This window comes from Tamandua tetradactyla, chromosome 23, assembly GCF_023851605.1.
Source record: "Tamandua tetradactyla isolate mTamTet1 chromosome 23, mTamTet1.pri, whole genome shotgun sequence".
In the NCBI taxonomy this organism is placed as follows: domain Eukaryota; kingdom Metazoa; phylum Chordata; class Mammalia; order Pilosa; family Myrmecophagidae; genus Tamandua; species Tamandua tetradactyla.
In genome coordinates, this window is record NC_135349.1 from 19,894,686 (window position 1) to 19,913,894 (window position 19,209).

At 55.5% G+C, this 19,209-nt stretch overlaps 1 protein-coding gene across 32 annotated transcripts in view; it reads right to left on the reverse strand.

Annotated features, from left to right (window-relative positions):
• Positions 1-18,963, reverse strand: part of LOC143667178 (inositol polyphosphate-5-phosphatase A-like) — a 73,926-nt gene extending 54,963 nt beyond the window's left edge. For 3 of the 32 annotated variants that reach the window (XM_077141104.1, XM_077141102.1, XM_077141101.1), the window contains exons 1-6: positions 18,800-18,963; positions 17,701-17,869; positions 13,455-13,550; positions 11,958-12,189; positions 9,653-9,775; positions 6,429-6,515 (exon numbers count right to left, since the gene is read on the reverse strand). In XM_077141104.1, the coding sequence (XP_076997219.1) occupies positions 6,429-6,515; positions 9,653-9,675 (110 nt within the window). In that variant the 5' untranslated portion in view covers positions 9,676-9,775; positions 11,958-12,189; positions 13,455-13,550; positions 17,701-17,869; positions 18,800-18,963. The remainder of the gene's footprint in view (positions 1-6,428; positions 6,516-9,652; positions 9,776-11,957; positions 12,190-13,454; positions 13,551-17,700; positions 17,870-18,799) is intronic. The other 29 variants (XR_013167926.1, XR_013167922.1, XR_013167914.1 and 26 more) reach the window with 20 other exon arrangements.
• Between the last annotated feature and the right edge of the window lie 246 nt (positions 18,964-19,209).

Consider the following 19,209-nt stretch of genomic DNA (forward strand, 5'->3'; position numbering starts at 1 on the left):
GGCCGCTGCAGGCCAGACAGCAGTGACTCAGCGGGGCCGGGGGCTGGGGGCCCTCAGAAAACCAGTCTTGCTTCTCTCCATTTTTCAGGCCTGTCTCGCCCCCAGGACAGGCGAGGGGAACGCAGGGAGGAGCTGATGGTAGAAGCAAATGTGTTTCCTGCATCAAAAGCACGCTTGCTTCTCTCCTCTTCCCTGCCCCTTTTGTCTTCCCCAAAATCTCCCCAGGAGAGAAGAGGAGGTGGGGCAGGTGGCAGAGGGCAGTAAGCAGGAAGGACCACAACTACATTCCTGGGCCACCCCTCACATATCCCAGGGGCAGCACCCTGCTGGGGAGATGCCCTCTGGGTTGACCGCCTATTTCAGCACTCAGCAAGGAGGCCCGAACCCACCCCAGATAACTTGGAGCTCCCACTTGGAGGGGGTGGGAGAGTCTTCTGGGCTCAGCCCATCCTCAAAAGACATAAGGCCCTCCAGGGAAGGAGCCTTCTCCAAGGGTTCAATGGCAATAGGAATGGACCAGCCCACCTGCTGGTCAGCAGGGCTAGGGGCACTGGCCTTCCCAGGACCAGCCACCAGCAACACCCCAGAGGAAGCTGCTGCATGGACGGCATGTCCTGGACAATGGAAGGAGCTGCCACCCTGAGGGTTCGAGCCTGCCTTGGCTCAGCACAAACACTGCGGGGTGCCAGGGTCCCAAGGTAACTCGGTGCTCAGAGGCCCGGGGCCCCCACTTCCAGCTACAGGAACTGAGGGCCCCTGTGCAGCTAGCTGTTGGGCCCTGCCCGGAGGGAGTCCTGTAGGAGAGGACCCTCAGACAGCCTGGTTTCAGGGTCACAACTAATCAATGCTGACCATTCAGGGGGGTGGGGCCTTGAAGGGAAGGCCGCCCCACCACCGGTCATGACCCTGGGTTTCTGGCCTGACACCCACTTCTCTGCTCATGGCACACGCCAGGTGCACAGGCCTCTCACTCCAGGACCCTACTGCCCAGAAGGGGGGTCCAGATGTCGGTCCGTGGGGTCACTGCCCTGTCAAGTCCGCCAGCCTCAGGGGCAGCTCCAACAATGAAACATCCTGGCTGCCTGAATCTGCCCCACAGGGAGACCCTCACCCCCAGCCACCCAGGACCTCGAGTAGGTAGAGGAGCCAGAGCTGCTCTCACCTTGGCTGTAGGAGCCAAAGGGCCGGAGGCTCAGCCCACGGCCTTCCCCACCCGTCCACCCAATCCTGAGCTCCGGAACCTCTCCATCCCTCAGGGTCTCCCTCTACCCCTGCCCCCAGCCTGAGCTCCCTCTGTGGGCTACCCCCACAAACACCCCGTTGCACTTCGGTTACAGGGTCAACAGGAGGCCCAAGGCAGATGTGGGAGGAGAGTGACCTAGGGCTGTGGAAGAGGCCTTGGCTACATGTTACTGCAGGCTCCTGCTGACACCCGACACTGGCAATGGCTACACAGCCTATTTCTCCCCTTCTCTCGAGCTTCCTAGGTTAGACGGTCAGGAGAGAGCACTTACGACGCTTCCTGGGGTGATGCCATGCTGTTGTACCCAGACAAGGTGACAGGAAATCATATGAAAATAAACTTGTCATTTCTACCTCATTCAGCCACTGGGAAGCCAGGGTTCAGGGAAGTCACTGCCATGGCATCCTCCTATCAACGTTCTGGCTTTGGGGAGGAGGAATAAGTGTTCTATGCTCCTCCGTGGACTGCATGGTTTTGTGTCCCGGAGGGGGTCAGACAATACCTTGGAAGGCCACAAGCCCCGCAGAGCACTTGCTCAGCACCAGGGGCCAGGGAAGGACTTGACCGAATCATGCCCACGGGAGCACACCCGTCCTGAGGGCCACAGCAGGAAAGGCCCTCCAGGGGAGGTGCAGGCCGAGCCCAGAGGCATCCTGGACCCTCAGGAGTCCAGAACCTGTCCAAGCTACACTGATGCCAGACCCCAAAACTCCAGGACAGCAGGGTGCCCATCTCTGTGGCAGGCATGGACCCAGGTTTCAAGACGGGTGTCTTTGGGGAACACTCCTCTGTGATGCCACGGATCCCCAGACTCAGCCAGGCCCACGGCTCCCAGGGCATATAAGCACACAACTGTGCACTGATGGCCGGCAGGTCGCACAACTAATTGGGATCCACTCTGGCAACCAAAAGGGTGCAGATCTTGCTTCCCTATGGACGGGTTTCAACACACTCACAGCCCCATGCTGAGGCTACGTCGCCATTACTGCTCATGCACCGATGCAGTCATGGGGCCTGAGGTGCACAGGCCCCTGCATCGCTGCTGACACCACAGGGACACTGTGAGTGGGGCAGGACATGCACTCATGGAGCATTGCAGCAGGCACAGCAGGTGGGCACTAAGCACCAGGCACGATGCAACGGTAGGAAGCGGGAGGCCCTCCAAGCAAGAGAGAGCAATGGCGAGAGGAGTCTGGGGCAACGGTGTGTACAGAGGCCCCCAGAAGGTGGGCAGGACAGAGCGGCTGTGCCAGTGAGTCTCAAGGGCCTGGGGGACGTGGCAGCCCTTATCTTCCAAGTCCTGGGGCCCCCATAGGGTCGGTATCACAGCAGCAGGGACACAGTCTCCCCAGGGCAGCAGGACAGCAGAAATCAGTGCCCGGGTTTTACTGTCCGCGTCCTCGAACGTCCCACGAGGTTGGTTAGGGCCTGGTGTGTGAGCAGCGTGTTCTCAGCGGCCCTCCAGGGCACAGCCGTTTCCTCTCCTTGACTCTCTTCTGGAAACAAAGCTAATGTTCTATTTCCCATGGTCGGAGGACGGAATTGGGGACTCTTAAAAACTCACTGGCGATTCATAATGGAATCCACAGAAAAATGTTCTTGGGGTGCTGATTCACCAAAGTTTGCAGGAGATCCAACACATTTAACGTTGCAACACAGAAACCAAACGGTGCAGCCCCTGCCCCGTGCCCACACACTCAGAGGCCGCGGCTTTCCTGATGGGCTGTGGTTGTCTCTCCGCCAGGACCGTGTGGGACAGAGTCGTCCTCTTGGGCAGCCACAGGAAGGAGTCAGGAATTGGGAGGCGGGGCCACTGGGAAGAGGAAAGTCCCCGCCTGGGACATGCACCCTGCCCTCCTCCTGCAAGTCCTCCTTGGCTCCATGAGTCTTCCAAGACATCTCCCTCCCAGGACAGGCCAGTCCCAATCTCGGTACCTGGGGAGCTCACCAGCCCGTGACTTGAGACAGCTACATCCCCAGGGTCCCCATCTGGCTCCTCGACCTGATTCTCCCTTGAGCTCCGTGCAGGTGGACCACTGCCCCATGCTGGGAATAACAGGCACTTGCATTTAACCCACAGATGGATGCTGCAGGCCCTCCCACCCCAAGCACTGCTCGGCCCCTGGGGACTCAGCCATCAACCCAAACCCATTCGCTGAGCACAATGCCCCAGAAAGGTGGAGGGGCTGCAAGGGCTGCTCCAGATCCTCTGCCCAGCAGCCTCCCTGAACACAGGACACCATGGCAGAGGCCATGGAGGTGGGGGCATATCCATGCACTTCCAGTGAGGAAGCGTCCCAGGGACGGCTAAGCAAAGGCCCTGGGGTAGGAACATAAAGGTTTTTCCAAGAACCGCACAGGAGCCAGCCATGTGGCTGGAACCAAGGACCAAGGTGGGACCAGAGATGCTCTGGGGGAGGGAGCCCAGGCTGGGAGGACGCTGAAGGCATTATTATGCCGTGAGGGTTTTCTCAGGGAAATGAGAGCCACAAGAGACTCTAAGCTGGGAAACAGAGAGCAGGTCAGGGCTCGGTGCTGCCTGGTGGGGACCAAGTGGGACAGCATGGGGGCCAAAGTCCATGTGCAGTGCTATCTCAGTGACCCAACCACCCAGACTTCATGGGTGCCGGGACTCTGCTCCAAATGCCTCTCAGCCTCGGCTGATCCCTACAGCAACACCTCAGACACAGAACCCGCTGACCACTACCCCTCACCTTCACCATCGTCATCCCCTCAGGCCGGCAGTGAAACCCACCGGATGCACTGGCTGAAAGAAAGTGAAGTGACACAGATCTCTCTCAATGCTCCTTGTAATAGATGACAGCTGGATGGACTGCCTCCATGAGCTGCACGGGCCTCGGCTGAGCAAAAACAGCAGCCTAGAGGAGAGGGGAGGCAGCAGCAGCAGCTAACATTTAGGTGCTGTCCACATGCAATGTTGTCCACACCCGCTGCTGCCCTGAGCAGTTAGCACTGTCCACGCCCCACATTGTCCTGAGAACCCAGCGCTGTACTGAGCACCCAGCACCGTATACACCCCACACTAACCTGAGCACCCAATGCTGACCACACACCACACGGTCCTGAGCACACAGCACTGTCTTGCACTTGGCCCTGTTCACACCTGGTGCTGCCCACGTCCCACATTGTCCTGAGAACCCAGCTCTGTTCTGAGCACCCAGCACTGTCCATACCCCGCACTATCCTGAGCACCCAATGCTGTCCACACACCACACTGTCCTGAGGGCGCAGCACTGCTCTAGTACTTGGTCCTGTCCACACCTCCTGCTGTCCACACCCAGCGCTGTCCACCCCCGGCACTGTCCACACCCGACGCTATCCAGGGCAGGTCCACTATACACACAGCCTCACCTAAGCCCAGCCAAGCTGTGGCTGACAAAGCACAGTCACAGTGCTGAGCTCAGGGTCTCATCCTGAGGCCTGGACTAGCGGCCCTCCGATGCCCTCCACTACCTGATGAGAAGCCACGCAAGGGAACGTCCCAGAGAAAACCCGGAGGCAGGGCCCGGCCTAAGACCCAGCCCAGAGGGGACATCACCCCCAGCAAGGCGGTAACTGCAGGCCCTGGGCAGGCACCCACGACCAACAAGACTCCCCCTGTAATTACAGTGCAGTGTCCGATACTCACGGCCAGACACAGCTTTGATGCCACCTCCTGGCAAAGTGGGGGCCAACAGCGTGCAGGGTCAGGCCTTCGGGGGCTCAGGTGAGGGATACAACCCCCAGGTGAGGGCCTCAACCCCACCTGCTGCCTCCATACGGTGAACTTCATTCTGGGAACAGGCCAGGACTCTGACCCCATTCATACTTGTGACAGCATTTACGGACAAGACAAATGCATTTCAATTTCCTCTCTCAATTAATGGCCTATTCTTTGAACCAAACTCAGCTAAAAAATATTACTCCACCACCACTAATCTTATTAAAATTCAATGTCCCTCCTCTGACAGGCAGAGGCCAGTGTGCTGGGATGAGGAGGGTGACCACCAGGCCCAGGGCTGCCCAGCCCTCCCAGACACCCTGGAGTGCAGGATCCACTTGGCCACATCCAGCATGAGAGAGACAGCAACAGGCTGGCAGCAGAGGGCTGCACAGCACGGCAGGGAGCCAGGAGGCTGGCCTGGTACCATCACCCTGAAAGGGAGCAGGCGGAGGTGCGGACTCTCGGGTGAGCTCCAGATGAAGAGGTGGAGCACCGCTGGGCACTGACCCTCGTGATGCACCCGGACTCCCGTGCGCCGGCTGCACGCTGCCCGAGGCCAGAGTGCTGTAAGTGTGCTTGAGCACCGGGAGGTGTGAGGCTGGACAAGGGGGAGAGCCCGGATGAGGCTAGGATTGGGGGCAAGGAAGGGTGAGGCCAGTTTCTTGCCGTCGCTGGCACAGGTGTCCCAACTTAACAACACTGTAATCCCTGGCCCACTCCCTGCTGCCCCAAGGCACCCAAGGCGGCACCTGTCCCTGTGCTCCCTCCAATGGGCATGCTTCTCCCCACCCTGGCCTCGGCACTCACACCCATCACTGCATCCAGCCTCAGGTGGGACCATGCTCCTGCCAGGGTCAAGCCCTCTGCTGGGCTGGAGGACAAGCCAATAATGCAGACCAGATATCGTGGGGAAGACAAATCCCACACGGGTGCTGTACACATGGCGAGTGAGGGGAGCCCAGGGAGGAGAGGTGAGGAAACCACCTATTGCGAGGGGAGCTGGGGCTTCCCTACAGGCAGGGTGTTGATACGATGGTGCTCCCACCCAGTAGCCAGCTTCCAAAACTCTGCTCAAGTGGCTCCACCACCAGTCTCTGCCCACTCGCAACTGGCCACACGCGGCATTGCAGAAGGTGCCACTGTCCTCTAAGTTCCAGAGCCACTGGCCTGTACTGCTCTGTCCCTCTGGGCTTCCAACTTCGAACCCACAGGGCAGGTTCCACCCCATATGACAGTTCCTCCCACTCAGTAAGCTCTACCCACACAGCAGGCTCCTCCCACTGCTGGCTCCACGCCGGCAATTAAGGGCTGCAGAGATGTGGCTGCATCTTCACCTCAGAAGCCATCACATTCTGTGAGGGACAGAGCACTCAGACCAAGGCGATGGACTTCACCAGGGAAAGCACATGCTTCCAGCTCCCCACAGCCTCACGCTGGGGCCCCAGGCACACGAGGGCTTACCATGAAGTGCTCCTCAGACTCACAGCTTCATGGAGGTAGAAGCGAACCCTGCTGAACACCGTCATCACATCACTGGACAGGAGCTCTCTGGAAGGGAAAAGGTGACTCTTTAATGCAAACCCACCCAGGCACCTCACCATTCTGCGGGCACAAGAGTGCTGGTTTCAACACTTTCACACCCTGAAATCCACGAGGCAGAGGAAGGGATGAGTGAAGGACGCTGACAGCCAGGACAGGAACCAGCATGCCAGAGTGTGCTCGGAAGCTGGGCGCAGAGGCCCCCAGTCACCCCACAGCCTCCCAAGATGGTGAACCCTGCAAGGGGTGCAGCCGGGGCATCATGCCTGACACTGGGCACAGGGACCCCAGTCACCTCACAGCCCCCCCAGATGGGGGAACCTGCCAGGGGTGCAGCCAGGGCATCTCCTCACAGTGCACATTCAGGTTCTTCTGGGACACCGAAGCCCCGACAGCAGGACTCATGTGCACACTCACAATCCTGGTCCCACCAGGGAGGGCAACAAGGAAAGTGAGGGGCAAAAGGGGCCCCAATCTGTCATGCCCCAACCCGAAGCCTGAGCTCCCCGTGCGCATCCACTTGGATCCCCAGAGGAGATGGTGAGACAGAAGGGGACGGAGGATGGAGGTGCCAGGGCTGCCCCGTCAGCAGAGAAAGGGGCCCAGTTTCACAGCTTTGAGACTTGGCACAGCTCAGATCTAAGAATGAATACATTAGGAGAGAAAACTCAAAAGAAAGTGATTGCGGCAATATTTCTATTTCTAAAAGATACTTTATTCTTTACTTCTTTCTCAAATGGCCTCCTGATGGACATGTCTACACATTACAGAAGATTCTCAAAATCGACTTCCACTGTACTTTATCTTCTCGAATCCCCTGTACATGGCATGCTGGCAAATGGGGAGAAACAGGGTTTCTATTCTGAATAACTCCACTACTGTATTCCCCGCAAAGCTGAGCCCCGTGAATACACTTCTAACAGCCTGGAGGTAATAGGGCCTCAGACCCATGACCCTTGGGGATAGCTTCACAACCCACCACTCAGCCTGACGGGCTTCCCCTCACCTGAACTTTTTTAATAGTTTCCAGAATGTAGAAAGGTACACACATTCATAAGAAGGACCTCATGTTCCCAAGACCCACCTTGAATGACTCTTCCTATTAGGAGGGAACTGCTCTTTTTGTAGACGACTCAGCATCCAGGGATGCCCCTACATACAGATCCGCTCCAAACCACCCCGAAGAAACTTTGATGCAGAGTCTGCTTTCCAGTATGCACACTACATGTATCTGCTAGCTCAGTCAGCTAGCTGGGATGAACTGCAAAGTAAACCAAACTTCACACTTTAAAAAATACTACTTGTGCTGCTCAGGAATCTGGTTCACAAGGGAACAGCAGAGACGCTAGTCTCTGCTTCAAAACTGAGAAGAGGGGAGGGCGGCAGGGCGAGGGAGAATGGGGCAGTGGCCTGGAAGCGGCACCCAAGGCAGCCCTGCCATGACTGGCCCCACAGTATGGACTGCCTCATCCAGGGTGGGGACGTCTCGTCCCTCCTGCCCATAGCATGGCCTTCTATGTGGTGGCTGGGTCCCGAAAGAACCGGGTGAGAGCCATAGTGCCTTCTGTCCCCAGACTGGGACCTCAGTGTTTCCTCTCTGCCCTTCGAGGTCCACGGGAGAAAAGGGCCTCAAGGGAGAAGAGCCAGCATCCCTGGCAAGGTGGTGGAGCTTCCGCAGCCCTCCACTTCAGGGGCAGTGAGGCCGCCTGGGCCTTGCCGCCAGCCCCAGGCCGCTCGTGGTGGGTGCAGGCACAGGGCACTGTGCAAGTTTTCTGCTGTGGGCAGGGACCGGTGTGGCCAGGCTGCGGGGTGGGGCCCTGGCGCTTCAGGCCTCCTGGTGGGAGCTGCTCTCTGCCCCAGCAACTCTGGGTTCGCTTGCAGCCAGGAGCTTTCTCACTCCCTTCCCATGGGACACTGGTGACCCCACTGCCCCTCTCAGCCCGAGCAGCTTCCCCAGCTCTGGGGGCTGGCAGGTTAGCTCCAGCACTTGGGGCTCCACCACGATGTGAGGGGCATCCCGGAACTTGAGGAGTCTTAGAGACCCCCTGGAGGCCCACCGGGAGACTGCAGGAGGCATGGACCAGGAGGACCGGGTGCCGCTCCTAGCTGATTCCCTGTCTCAATAGGAGACCCGCCTGCAGCCAGAAGGACCTGGCTTCCTTTAAATCCCAGCGAGCCATCACCCTTCCATTTAGCAGTCTGTCTATGGCCCATCTGCCTCCTTCCACATTTTGCCCAGACGGCAAGGAGGAGCTGCTAGACATATCCTCCGTTTGCAAAACTCCAGTAAAACAGATTATCAGTTTCACGACCACAGGCGACCCTGAACTGTGGCTACTACAGCTTCCAAAGACCCTGGCCTGGCCATCCTTCGGTTCCTCAGGGAACTTCACAAGTCACCTGTGCTCCCACTACCCAGCACACATCTGTTCTTTATTACTCACTCCTCAAGACCCTCAACCCAAAGCCACTGTCACACTCTGTCTCTGCCTGGCACCTCCCGTTTCCAAGGACACTGCAGGTTATGGGACAAGGCAGTGCAGTCCCCGCCCATGACGGTGGCATCAGAGCCACTGTGCTGGGTTAGCGAGTGTAGCAGGAGGCACTGCTGGGCTGCATTTAGCGAATACCACCTGCACAGGCACTTGTCCGCGAGCATCGCCCAGTGCCCTGCACTTAATCTTAGAGTTGATACAGAACACACACCCATGGTCAGCAAGCCTGGGACTTGGTGTCCGGTTAAAGAAAAGAAAAAGCCTAGAAAACAACCACTTGCAGACCCTCAGCCAACAGGACACACGGAGCTGCACTCGCGAGGGGAGGAGCACATGGCACCCACCAGCATCCCACCTGCCATGCAGAGGAACACCTGTGGAAATCCCCAGGCCTGGAAGGACCAGGCAACCAGAGCCTGGGGAGGCTGAGGGGCTGGGATCTGCATACCGAAGACCCAGAACCGTGTGCTGTCCAACAGAGAGCCCCAGCAATCTGTGTACAGCGTCAGGCTCCTGCAGATCTCCCCGGTCCCGGGGACCCGCCACCAGCAGGCAAAGCACAGCAGCCACAAGGTGCAGCTCACAGGAGGCTGAGGAGCTGCTGAGCATGCGGCCAGGTCAGTCCAGGGCAAAGGCTGAGAGAGACCCTACCTTAAACAGCTACAAGGCAGCATCGAAAGAAGCTTGCAAAAGCAAACTTCAGCACGCTTCAAAGGAGAACAAGGTCTGCACACTGAACAGAGGACTCCTGGGCCACATCAAGGATCGTCTGATCTGTGAAGAATCAAGAAAAGAGGACCCACAATCCTACAAAAACTCAGTTTATAGAAACAGATAAAGAGAGCAGAAATGAAGGGAGCAGCTGAAAGGAACTTGGGAACGGCGAAACGAATATGGCCAACACTGTGAAGAAAATCACGCATAGGAGGAAAACATACCGATGTAAGGACCAGAAGTGAAGCTTCCAGAGCTGAGAAATGCAATAAACTTTATGAAGAAAAAAATCCCATGGATGGACTGAAGAGCAGATTAAAACTTGCAAAATGAAGCAAGGAGGAGAAATGAATTGACAAACCTTAAAAGAGTTTCAGTTATCTGTGGGACAGAATGCAGCAACCTGACAAACTTAAATCAGAGTCCCAGAACAAAAGAGGAGAAGGCAAAGAAGGGGAGGGGGACACTTAAAAGAAATAATGGACACACATTTACCATAGGATTAAAACTGTAAATCCACAAATCAAAACAGCTCAGAGCACCTCAAGCAGGATAAACTCAAAGAAAATCCAACAGAAGCACAACGTAATCAAATTGCTGAAAACTGGCTCTGAAGACCAATCTAGCAGACAGGAAAAAATAGGAAATACTAGAGACAAGAAAAGATGAGGATAATGGCTCAATTCTCATCAGAAACAATACAATCCAGAATACCGCGGGACAGTATTCTTAAAGTCCTCCAGGAAAAAAATGAATAAGCCAGAGTTCTTTTTGCAACAAAATATCTTTCAGAAAGGAAGACAAAATACAGACTTTTTTCAGACACCGAAAAGCTGAGAAAATGAAGAGCAGCAGAGCTGAGCTACAAGACTTGTTCAAGGAAGCCCTTCAGGCTGAAGGAAAATGATCCCACTTAGAAACCTGAACCTACACGAAGAATGAACAGCACTCAAAATGATAAATGGCTTCTTAAAACTAAAATGACATTTTTCTGACTTTCTAATCTCCTTAAGAGATAACTACGTAACGCAAAAATAAAGACTCTGTATGTAGGTAGGACACAGGTAGAAATGTACTAATATATACACACAGGAAGTGGTGATGCTCTGTTCTATGTCCCTTCAAGGGGACGCGAAGCAGCACAACTTCATTCCAAGTTAAAAGACACGTCTCCCTGCCTGCCGAGGCGAAAGGACATCTCCTAACACTTTTTGTACTTCTTCATCTGCATTTTCTCTTCCATGTTAAATGCCTAAAGTGATTAAGTTTTCTAACTGGTTTTGCTGTCTTTTTCAGACTTCAGGGATTCTTGATGTATTTAAATATTACCTTTTTCCCTGAAAAATGTGTGTGGCACATTGTGACTTTAAATACATACACGTATACATTCACTGCTTAAAACCACAGCTAAGTTAGTAATGGGCATAAATCGAAAACTAAAACAAACCAGCAGAAAAGGCTCACAGCCAGGGTAGACTTGTCTGCACACACATACGTCTCCTTTCTCAGGGGCACCCCCTATCCTGCGAGCGTTTAATAAAAAGCAGCTGTGGTTCCTGTAGTTTGAAAGAGCACATGTGACAGCACCGAGGAGGGATCCTGGGTGATGGTGGGAAACAGCAGCAGCAACTCAGCCCCACCCAGAGGCCACTACTGAGCAGCTGCTCTTGCCACAGGACACCAGACCAAAGTGGGCCACTGGCCTGGTCACCCCACTGCACTTGATGGCAACTTGTGGCAGGGGTCCTTACACATGCCCCAGGAAACCTGAGAACACAGCAGACTCAGACGGGGCTCCCACGTGACTGCATGGCGAATGCAGTCATTTGCAGGAGGGCAGCTTGCACAGAATTCCCCAACTCTCCATCTACAGATGAGCCTGGACTGCTGGCCTACACCCCAGTGGGGGCAAGCACCCCTGGGAATCCCAGCACAGACCCAGTGCCCAGAGAGCTCACAGCAGATGGCACTGCAGTAGGACCTCTGCCCAGGCTGCCCCACACATGCGGTTTTGCTGTGCCCAGGCTGCAGCATGGTCTGTGGGTCAGGGGCTTCCCGTGGTCCCAGGTATTGTCCTCCACAGCTCCCAGCTATGCCACTAGAGCTTCCTGGGAGGCTGGGAGTGTGCAGGGCTAGGGGAGTGGGGACGGGGGCCATCTGCAAGGATGGCCATGGCAGGCCTCTTTCCTGAGGGGGACCTTGTGAAATACTCTCGACTCTTCGGGTGGACAGTTGAACTTACCGCTGTCATCCGTCGTGACTGTGGGAAAGTGACACGGGGCCTGCTGGTGGCCCAGGCTCCCTCCGCAGACTCACTATTGAGAGCCAGCAGCTGGGGAGGCCGCCCTCTGCCCCCTAGACTCGGAAGGGCTGCGGATGTAGGTGGGAACGGGTGCTTGGGTGAGACTCGCAGGGCTGCACCTCCTTCCAAGACAGAAGAAAGGAAAGGCAGGCTCAGGACAGTTCACATCGACCTGAGGGAAGAAAAAGACAGGCTCTTTAAATCCACTCTTGAAGGTGCAGACATATTGTAGGCAAAACTTTTGATTATTAGATTATTTCCATGAGGATGTGACCTCCCCTCCATTTAAGGTGGGTCTTAGTTTATCAGAGTCCTTAAAAAAGCTCACACAGAGTTCAGAGCTGACTCAGGGAGATGGCACCACCGCAGGGAGATGACAACACCATGACATTTGGAGATGCAGACAAAAATGCCCCCAGGAGATGCTAAGCGATGAAACCATCCAAAGTATATCCCAGGGAAGTTAAGTGAAGCCCCAAAGGTGCTTAGAGAGGACGCCACTGGAATCAGAAGCTGAAAGCAACAAATGGGGTGCAAAGACCAGCAGACCCAGCCACAGGCCCTCCCAGCTGACAGTGTTCCAGATGCTGGCAGCCTTTCCTCCAAGAAAACGGCCTCTTGTTGGCATCTTAATTTGGACATTTTCACGGCCTCAGCACGACAAACTCATAACTTAAATATCCCCTTTGTAAAAGCCGATGCATTTCTGGCAGCTTTAGCAAACCAGAACACCCTCGTCACCAGGAAGCTCTCAGGAGGAAGATGCGAGGAACAGAAAGACCCAGGCCTCCCTGACCCCTAAAGCAAAGGACAGGCCTCTTCTGGGCCCCACACATGGCCACCGATGGAAACTGGGGCAAGGGCCCTGGAGGGAAGCCTCCCTCAGCCACTGCCCACCAACCACAGATGGGAATTCCTGCTCTTGAACAGGGACTCGAGAGCTGAGCCTCCTTGCTGCCACCGCTGGGGCCTTCCCAGGCCTGGGGACCTGAGACCCCATACAGGATAAGGAGGAGAGCCAGTTCCCCACAGGCACTAGGCGTGCGCTCAGCAGGGGACACGAGGCCTGTCTGCAGTTAGAAAACTCACCAAGGACGTGGAGTCACCAAGACCACCGAAACCCTCCTCCTGTCCATCTGTCATGGAGTGGGATGGGCAGCCTGAGGACAGCGTGGGGCATCCAGAGGGCACACAGAGGTGTCCTCCCCACAAATGCTGCCCAGGACTCTCATCTAAGCCCAAGGGACACAGTCACTAGACCATTTCAGGGTCAGGTGACTGATGCTGGTATTTTGTGCCTACCCTAGGGAAGAGGCAGGCATTTGGCACAAGTTCTCCTGTGGGAAAATCACGATTACATGCCCAGAGGGTAAATCTGTAGACAATATTGCCATGAAAACACCTTCCCCAGCCCCCAGGAGGCCCACAGTCACTTACTTGACAAACTTGTCCACGTGCGCCATGGAAGATTCATATTCTTCCCCCGAACTCCTGACAGTGCAAGGCCAGGAAGTGCAGCTTGTGTGTGTGAACCTGGGGAGAAGCACACACGGTTAGGCTTGCTTGTGTGTGTGGACAGCAGGGGAGAGGCACACGTACTCAGAGTTGCTTGTGTGGGTGGACAGTCAGGGGGAGGTACACAAGCTCCGGGCCGCTCATGCGCACGGACAGTGAGGGGGAGGCACATGCACTCAGGGACGCCAAGAGAGGCCTGTACCTGGGACTCTAGGCATTACCCCATGAATCCAGCTGTTTTATTCCTGGTCATCATCCACTTTCCCATTTCTATAAATTCATAAGAAAGGATGCAGAATTTCTTTATACTGTCTTTAATAACTTAGGGGCATACTTTTCTAATTATAAAAAGTACATTATAGGGTTCATGGGTGGTTAAGTGGTAGAATGCTCGCCTTCCATGCAGGAGATCCGGGTTTGATTTCTGGACCAGACACCCCCCAAAAAAATCAATTATAAATTAAAAAAAAGAAAAGTACATGCAAATTTTTAAATCGGTCATAATCTCATAAATAAATATACCCAGTATTGACCTTCCAAGTGTCCCTCCAAAAAGGAGCAAGAAGTGTTTCTATGAGTGTGCGTGTCTGCGTGTGGGGTTGTGCATACAGCTGTGCACACACAACTTACTCCCTGTTTGGAAACAATAAAGGGAGCTCCCTGGAAGTGACCAAGCCTGGCAGGGGCCCTTCTGCCCCCAGCCCCCATTCCATAACAGAGGAGGATGCTGAGGCCATAGGGCAGCCACGACTCAGGATCAGGGCATGTGGAAGAAGCGGCGGCCAGCTCTCCTGAGCCCTCGGCCACCCTTCCTCAGGACACTCACCACTTCCTCTGGCCTCTGCCCTGCCCTGTCTCCTTCCCTTCCAGGAACAAAAACACTAGGTTTGCCCCCTGGAGCATCTTCTAGAAGAAGCTTACAGCCTTGGGTCTGTAGCACACCTGCTGGGCCTCCAGGCCTCACATCTACATTCCAGTGAGGAAGGAGCAGAAAGGACCAAAAATTAAATGAAAAAGAGAAAAAACAAACACTTTCACTTCTAGAGACTTACTTGATTTTATTTAGAAAAACTGCCTCAGAGTTCCCAGGGCCAGTGTGCACACGAGTGAGGAGTGCTAGCTGACAGCCACGTCCAGGCCCAGCAAGTAGAGAGAGAAGCCGGGGGAAAGCAAAATTCACACCAGGGCACAGGCTCATCTCCCACCCAGTGGGGTTGTGGGCCCTTGGGTGCAGCTGCCCTGGGTGGTGCCCAGACACTGTCCCTCCACCGCAAAATATCCAGGTCTGACACAAACGGACTTTTGCACACCAATGTTTATAGCAGCATTATTTACAATTGCAAAGAGATGAAAACAGCCAAAATCTCCATCAACAGAAGAGTGGCTAAACAAACTGTGGTATATACATACGATGGAATATTATGCAGCTTTAAGACAAGATAAACTTATGAACCATGTAATAACATGGATGGACCTAGAGAATATTATGCTGAGTGAATCCAGCCAAAAACTAAAGGACAAATACTGTATGGTCCCACTGATGTGAACGGACATTTGAGAATAAACTTGAAATATGTCATTGGTAACAGAGTTCAGCAGAAGTTAGAAACAGGGTAAGACAATGGGTAATTGAAGCTGAAGGGATACAGACTATGCAACAGGACTAGATACAAAAACTCAAAAATGGACAGCACAATAATACCTAATTGTAAAGTAATCATGTTAAAACACTGAATGAAGCTGCATCTGAGCTATAGGGTTTTTTTTGTTTTTGTTTGCTTGTTTGTTTGTTTGTTGTTGTTGTTTTTTACTATTATTACTACTTTTATTTCTTTTCTTTATATTAACATTTTATATCTTTTTCTGTTCTGTTGCTAGTTCCTCTAAACCGATGCAAATGTACTAAGAAACAATGATCATGCATCTATGTGATGATGTTAAGAATTACTGAGTGCATATGTAGAATGGTATGATTTCTAAATGTTGTGTTAATTTCTTTTTTTTTTTCTTTCCGTTAATAAAAAAATAAAAAAGAAAAAATAAATAAATAAACAAAAAGAAAAAAAAAATATCCAGGTCTGAGCGTGAACTAGCCAGGGGTCTCAAGACAGAACAACCACAGGGCCCCCACCCTCACCCTCAGAGGCTGTCAGGAGGGCTGTGCTCAATGCCACAGGCTGGGTGGCCTGCAGGGGGACGGCGGGTGAATCCCACCCCAGCAGCATGGCTGCAGGCTGCAGGGGCCTCCCGCCGCCCCTCACAGTGTCAACCCTCCCGCACCTGCCCCCGAACTGACCCCCATCAGCCAGATCTGCTCCACACCAAACACTGCAAACCTCAACTTCCTGGGCCCCCGTCCCCCCAGCAGGAGCTCTGACCATCCACCAGGTCCCCCATGACCCACCAAACGGCCTGTATTCCCCTGCCCACCCCGATCACGATCCGGCTTCTCTTGGCAGATTCCTGGAAACCTATCAGGTTCCAGGCCTACAGCCTGCCCCATGGAAGTCAGACTTGTCAATCCCCACAATCACAAGAGCCAATTGCTATAACAAATCTCCTCATATTTGCATAATACGCTTTGGGTTCTGTTTCCATGGGATACATAATACATCCCGCTTTACTCAGAAATCTGCACTTCTTCTAACACTGGGGCTTTACGGATGAGAAGCCACATGGGCGCAGGTTGTGGCACCTCCTTCAAGCTGAGCAGAGGGTGACAGCAGCACCAATCCCAGAGGGCACCATGCACAGATAGGTGGGAGCTAATATCACCGAGCTGGGGTACCCAGCCAGCACCCCTAACCCGCCGCCAGGCTGCCCACCAGGGCCCGCGCCAACTCCCTTCCCTACCAACCCCTCGCAGTGCCCTAGTCTGAGACCCAGATGCCAAACTGCCTGCTCTGGGGCAGGGGATCCTCAAGGCCTTTGGTTGCTGCTTTCTCACAGGGCACCCTGGGTGCTAAGGCGCCCCAGTCACTGCCACTGCCACAGTCCTTGGAGTCACGGGATCTCAGAACCGATGCCCACGAGCTCATCGCCACAACCTCTACCTGAGCAGCATGCCCTGCACATCAACCCCACTCTTCCCAGGTGGCTGGAGGCGGCCGGCCACACAGCGGCACGCCGGCTGGCTCCAGGCTACCCGGGCGGCAAGATGCCAGGCATGCGCCATGGAACACAGTCAGGACAGTGGCAAGCATTCCCCAACCCTGGAGGGCAGCACACCATGGGGTGTCTGTCTCTCATGTGGGCTAAGGGGGACCTAAATCAGAAGCCCCAGCCTCATTCACATGCTGGCAGGAGCCCCTGCAAACAGAGGAGAACAGCGTGGGTTCCCTGGAAGCTGGTGAATGCCAGATGGACGTGGCTTTGCTGCACCCGTCAGATGAAAGGGCACACTCTGTACTCCTCAGGGACATGGGGCATGACACAGCTCTGCAAACTAACCTAGGCTCCAATGGACCCGTCAGTAACCAAGTCAGTTGGCCCTGCATGACGGTGTCATCTCCAAGGGATAAAGCAAGGAAGAAATCACAGGGGAACTAACCTGGACACACACTGCACACTAAAGTGGTCGCAAGCAGCTGCATGGAAAAAACCAAACCACAGCGAGAAGCAGGGCCCTAGCATGTCATGCAACCAGTAAGCTGCACTGAGGCAGACCCCATCCTGCTCCCCGCTGTTCTACCCACCCCAGCCCTGTCCCACTGGGCCCACACTCTCCTCGAGGAGCCCCAAAGTTCCCAGCTATATGCCCACGTGGTTTTTTTTCCCCTGGACAACCCTGGCTGCCATTGATAGCCTTGGACCCCAACAGGAGCACAAGACCCACAGGGCCCGGCCCCAAAACTAGATCCACACGCATCCAACAGACAGTGACTTGACCACTGCCTGCAGCGCCCCAGGCACACCTGAACCCCAGGGGCTGGTCATGCTCCAAGATGCTCCTTCCAGCACAAGCTGCAGAGGGCACTCCTCAGAAACACAAAAGGAGGCACAAGAGAAAGCCTGTGACCTTCCCGCATTTAAGAGGCCAAAGCAGAACTGTAAGCTAAACACATAAAGTGTCACTTTTCATATGAAAACTAAGGACTAAAATGACAACACCTTCATCTTGGAAAATTTAAGAAGAAAAGGAATGAGTTATTAAAATTAAGCAACTCACCGGACAAACGCTTCACGTGGCATCGGGAGGCTTTCCTGCCGTCCTTACGTGGAGCAAAGGTGGCCACACGGCCAGTGCAGGGAGCTGCAATGGCCAGCAGAGTTACAGGGAGCCTTCTCTGTCCTCACTGCCAGGCAGGTACACTGCTAAACCACCTCAGAAGGGAGTCCTAAGGAAGCAAGGAGGCAAAACAGAAGCCCTGACTTGATCGACTTGGACCGCTCTGGCCCAGGCCTGCTGCCCCCACTGCAGCTTTGCCTGCAGCCATCCATACCACCCAGGAGAAGCCAAGAGGGTCTAAGGGGGTAAACCTAAAAGATGTTTATAGTTTCCACCCCTGAGTTCAATATGGTGCTAAGGCTTCATCCCTGAATCAGGACACTGTTTAGAACACAACCTGCGTCCCTAGAAAAGCAAGCAGGAGGACGAGCTGACCCCAAGGGACACTGCAGCTACTGCCAGAAGTGGGAAGGGTGAAGTGAGGACACCCCTGCCAGGGTCCTGGTGAAATGGGCTTCTGGACACAGACCGTCCCTGCCCCATGGCAGCCAGGACAGGCCTGATGAGGCCCAGCAGCGCCCTCCCCTGGGCACTGCTAAGTCTGGGAGGCTGGGAAGCCATCTGGGCAAGAGGGGACAGGCAGCCAGGAGGAGGCAGGGGTCAGAGGTCAGGGGTCAGCATGTGGGGTCAAGAGCCAAGGGTTAGAGTTCTCAAGCAGGGGTTGGGAATCCAGGGCACCACCCTTGGGGTTCAAAACCCAGACTGACCCAAGACCCGGGGGTCAGGAGCTGTGGTCAAGGGTCAGAGACCAGGGGTGGTTGCTTAGGTCAGGACTCGGGGTTCTGAGGCCAGGACCAGGATGAGGGGCAGGAACTGGGGAGTCAGGGCTCAAAATCTGAGCCCAGGGTTCAGGGGCCGGGACCTGAGTTCCGGTCTGGTTCTAGGGCCGTATTCAGGACTGCCTTCGGGATCCCGGGCCACAGGTTCCAGGCCAGGGCTGGCAGGGAACCAGAGTTCGGGGCGGGGCAGCGGCCATCGGGGTGGGAATTTGGGGTCCGGAGCCCGCGCCCCCGCCCCGGCCCACGCGGCGGGCACTCACCTGGAGGAGCCGCAGCCCACGGTGGCGGCGCCCTGCAGGACCACGGCGTCCGGGGAGGCCGCCCGCCCCGCCAAGGCTCCTCGGCCCAGCCTGGCCGGTCTCAGCGGCGGCCACCGGACCTCAACCGCGCCGGGGGCGTCTCCCGGCCCAGGGCGGGGGCGGAGGACCCGGCCCCGCCAGTGGCACGGCCTCGCTCGTTCCTTCTGCGCTGTCGCCGTCCCCCGCGATCCCCGCCGCCGCCGGCCCTCAGCGCGTCCGGCGCAACCGTTAGGTCCCGGACGGGAACGTTCCCGTAGCCGCCGCCGCCTCATGCCGAGGGCGAGTCCCGCCCTCACAGCCAGCCGGGAGGGCGGGGGCAACGCTGCGGCGCGGGGGGCGCCTGTCAGTCAGGCCGAGCCGCCGCGCGCGCC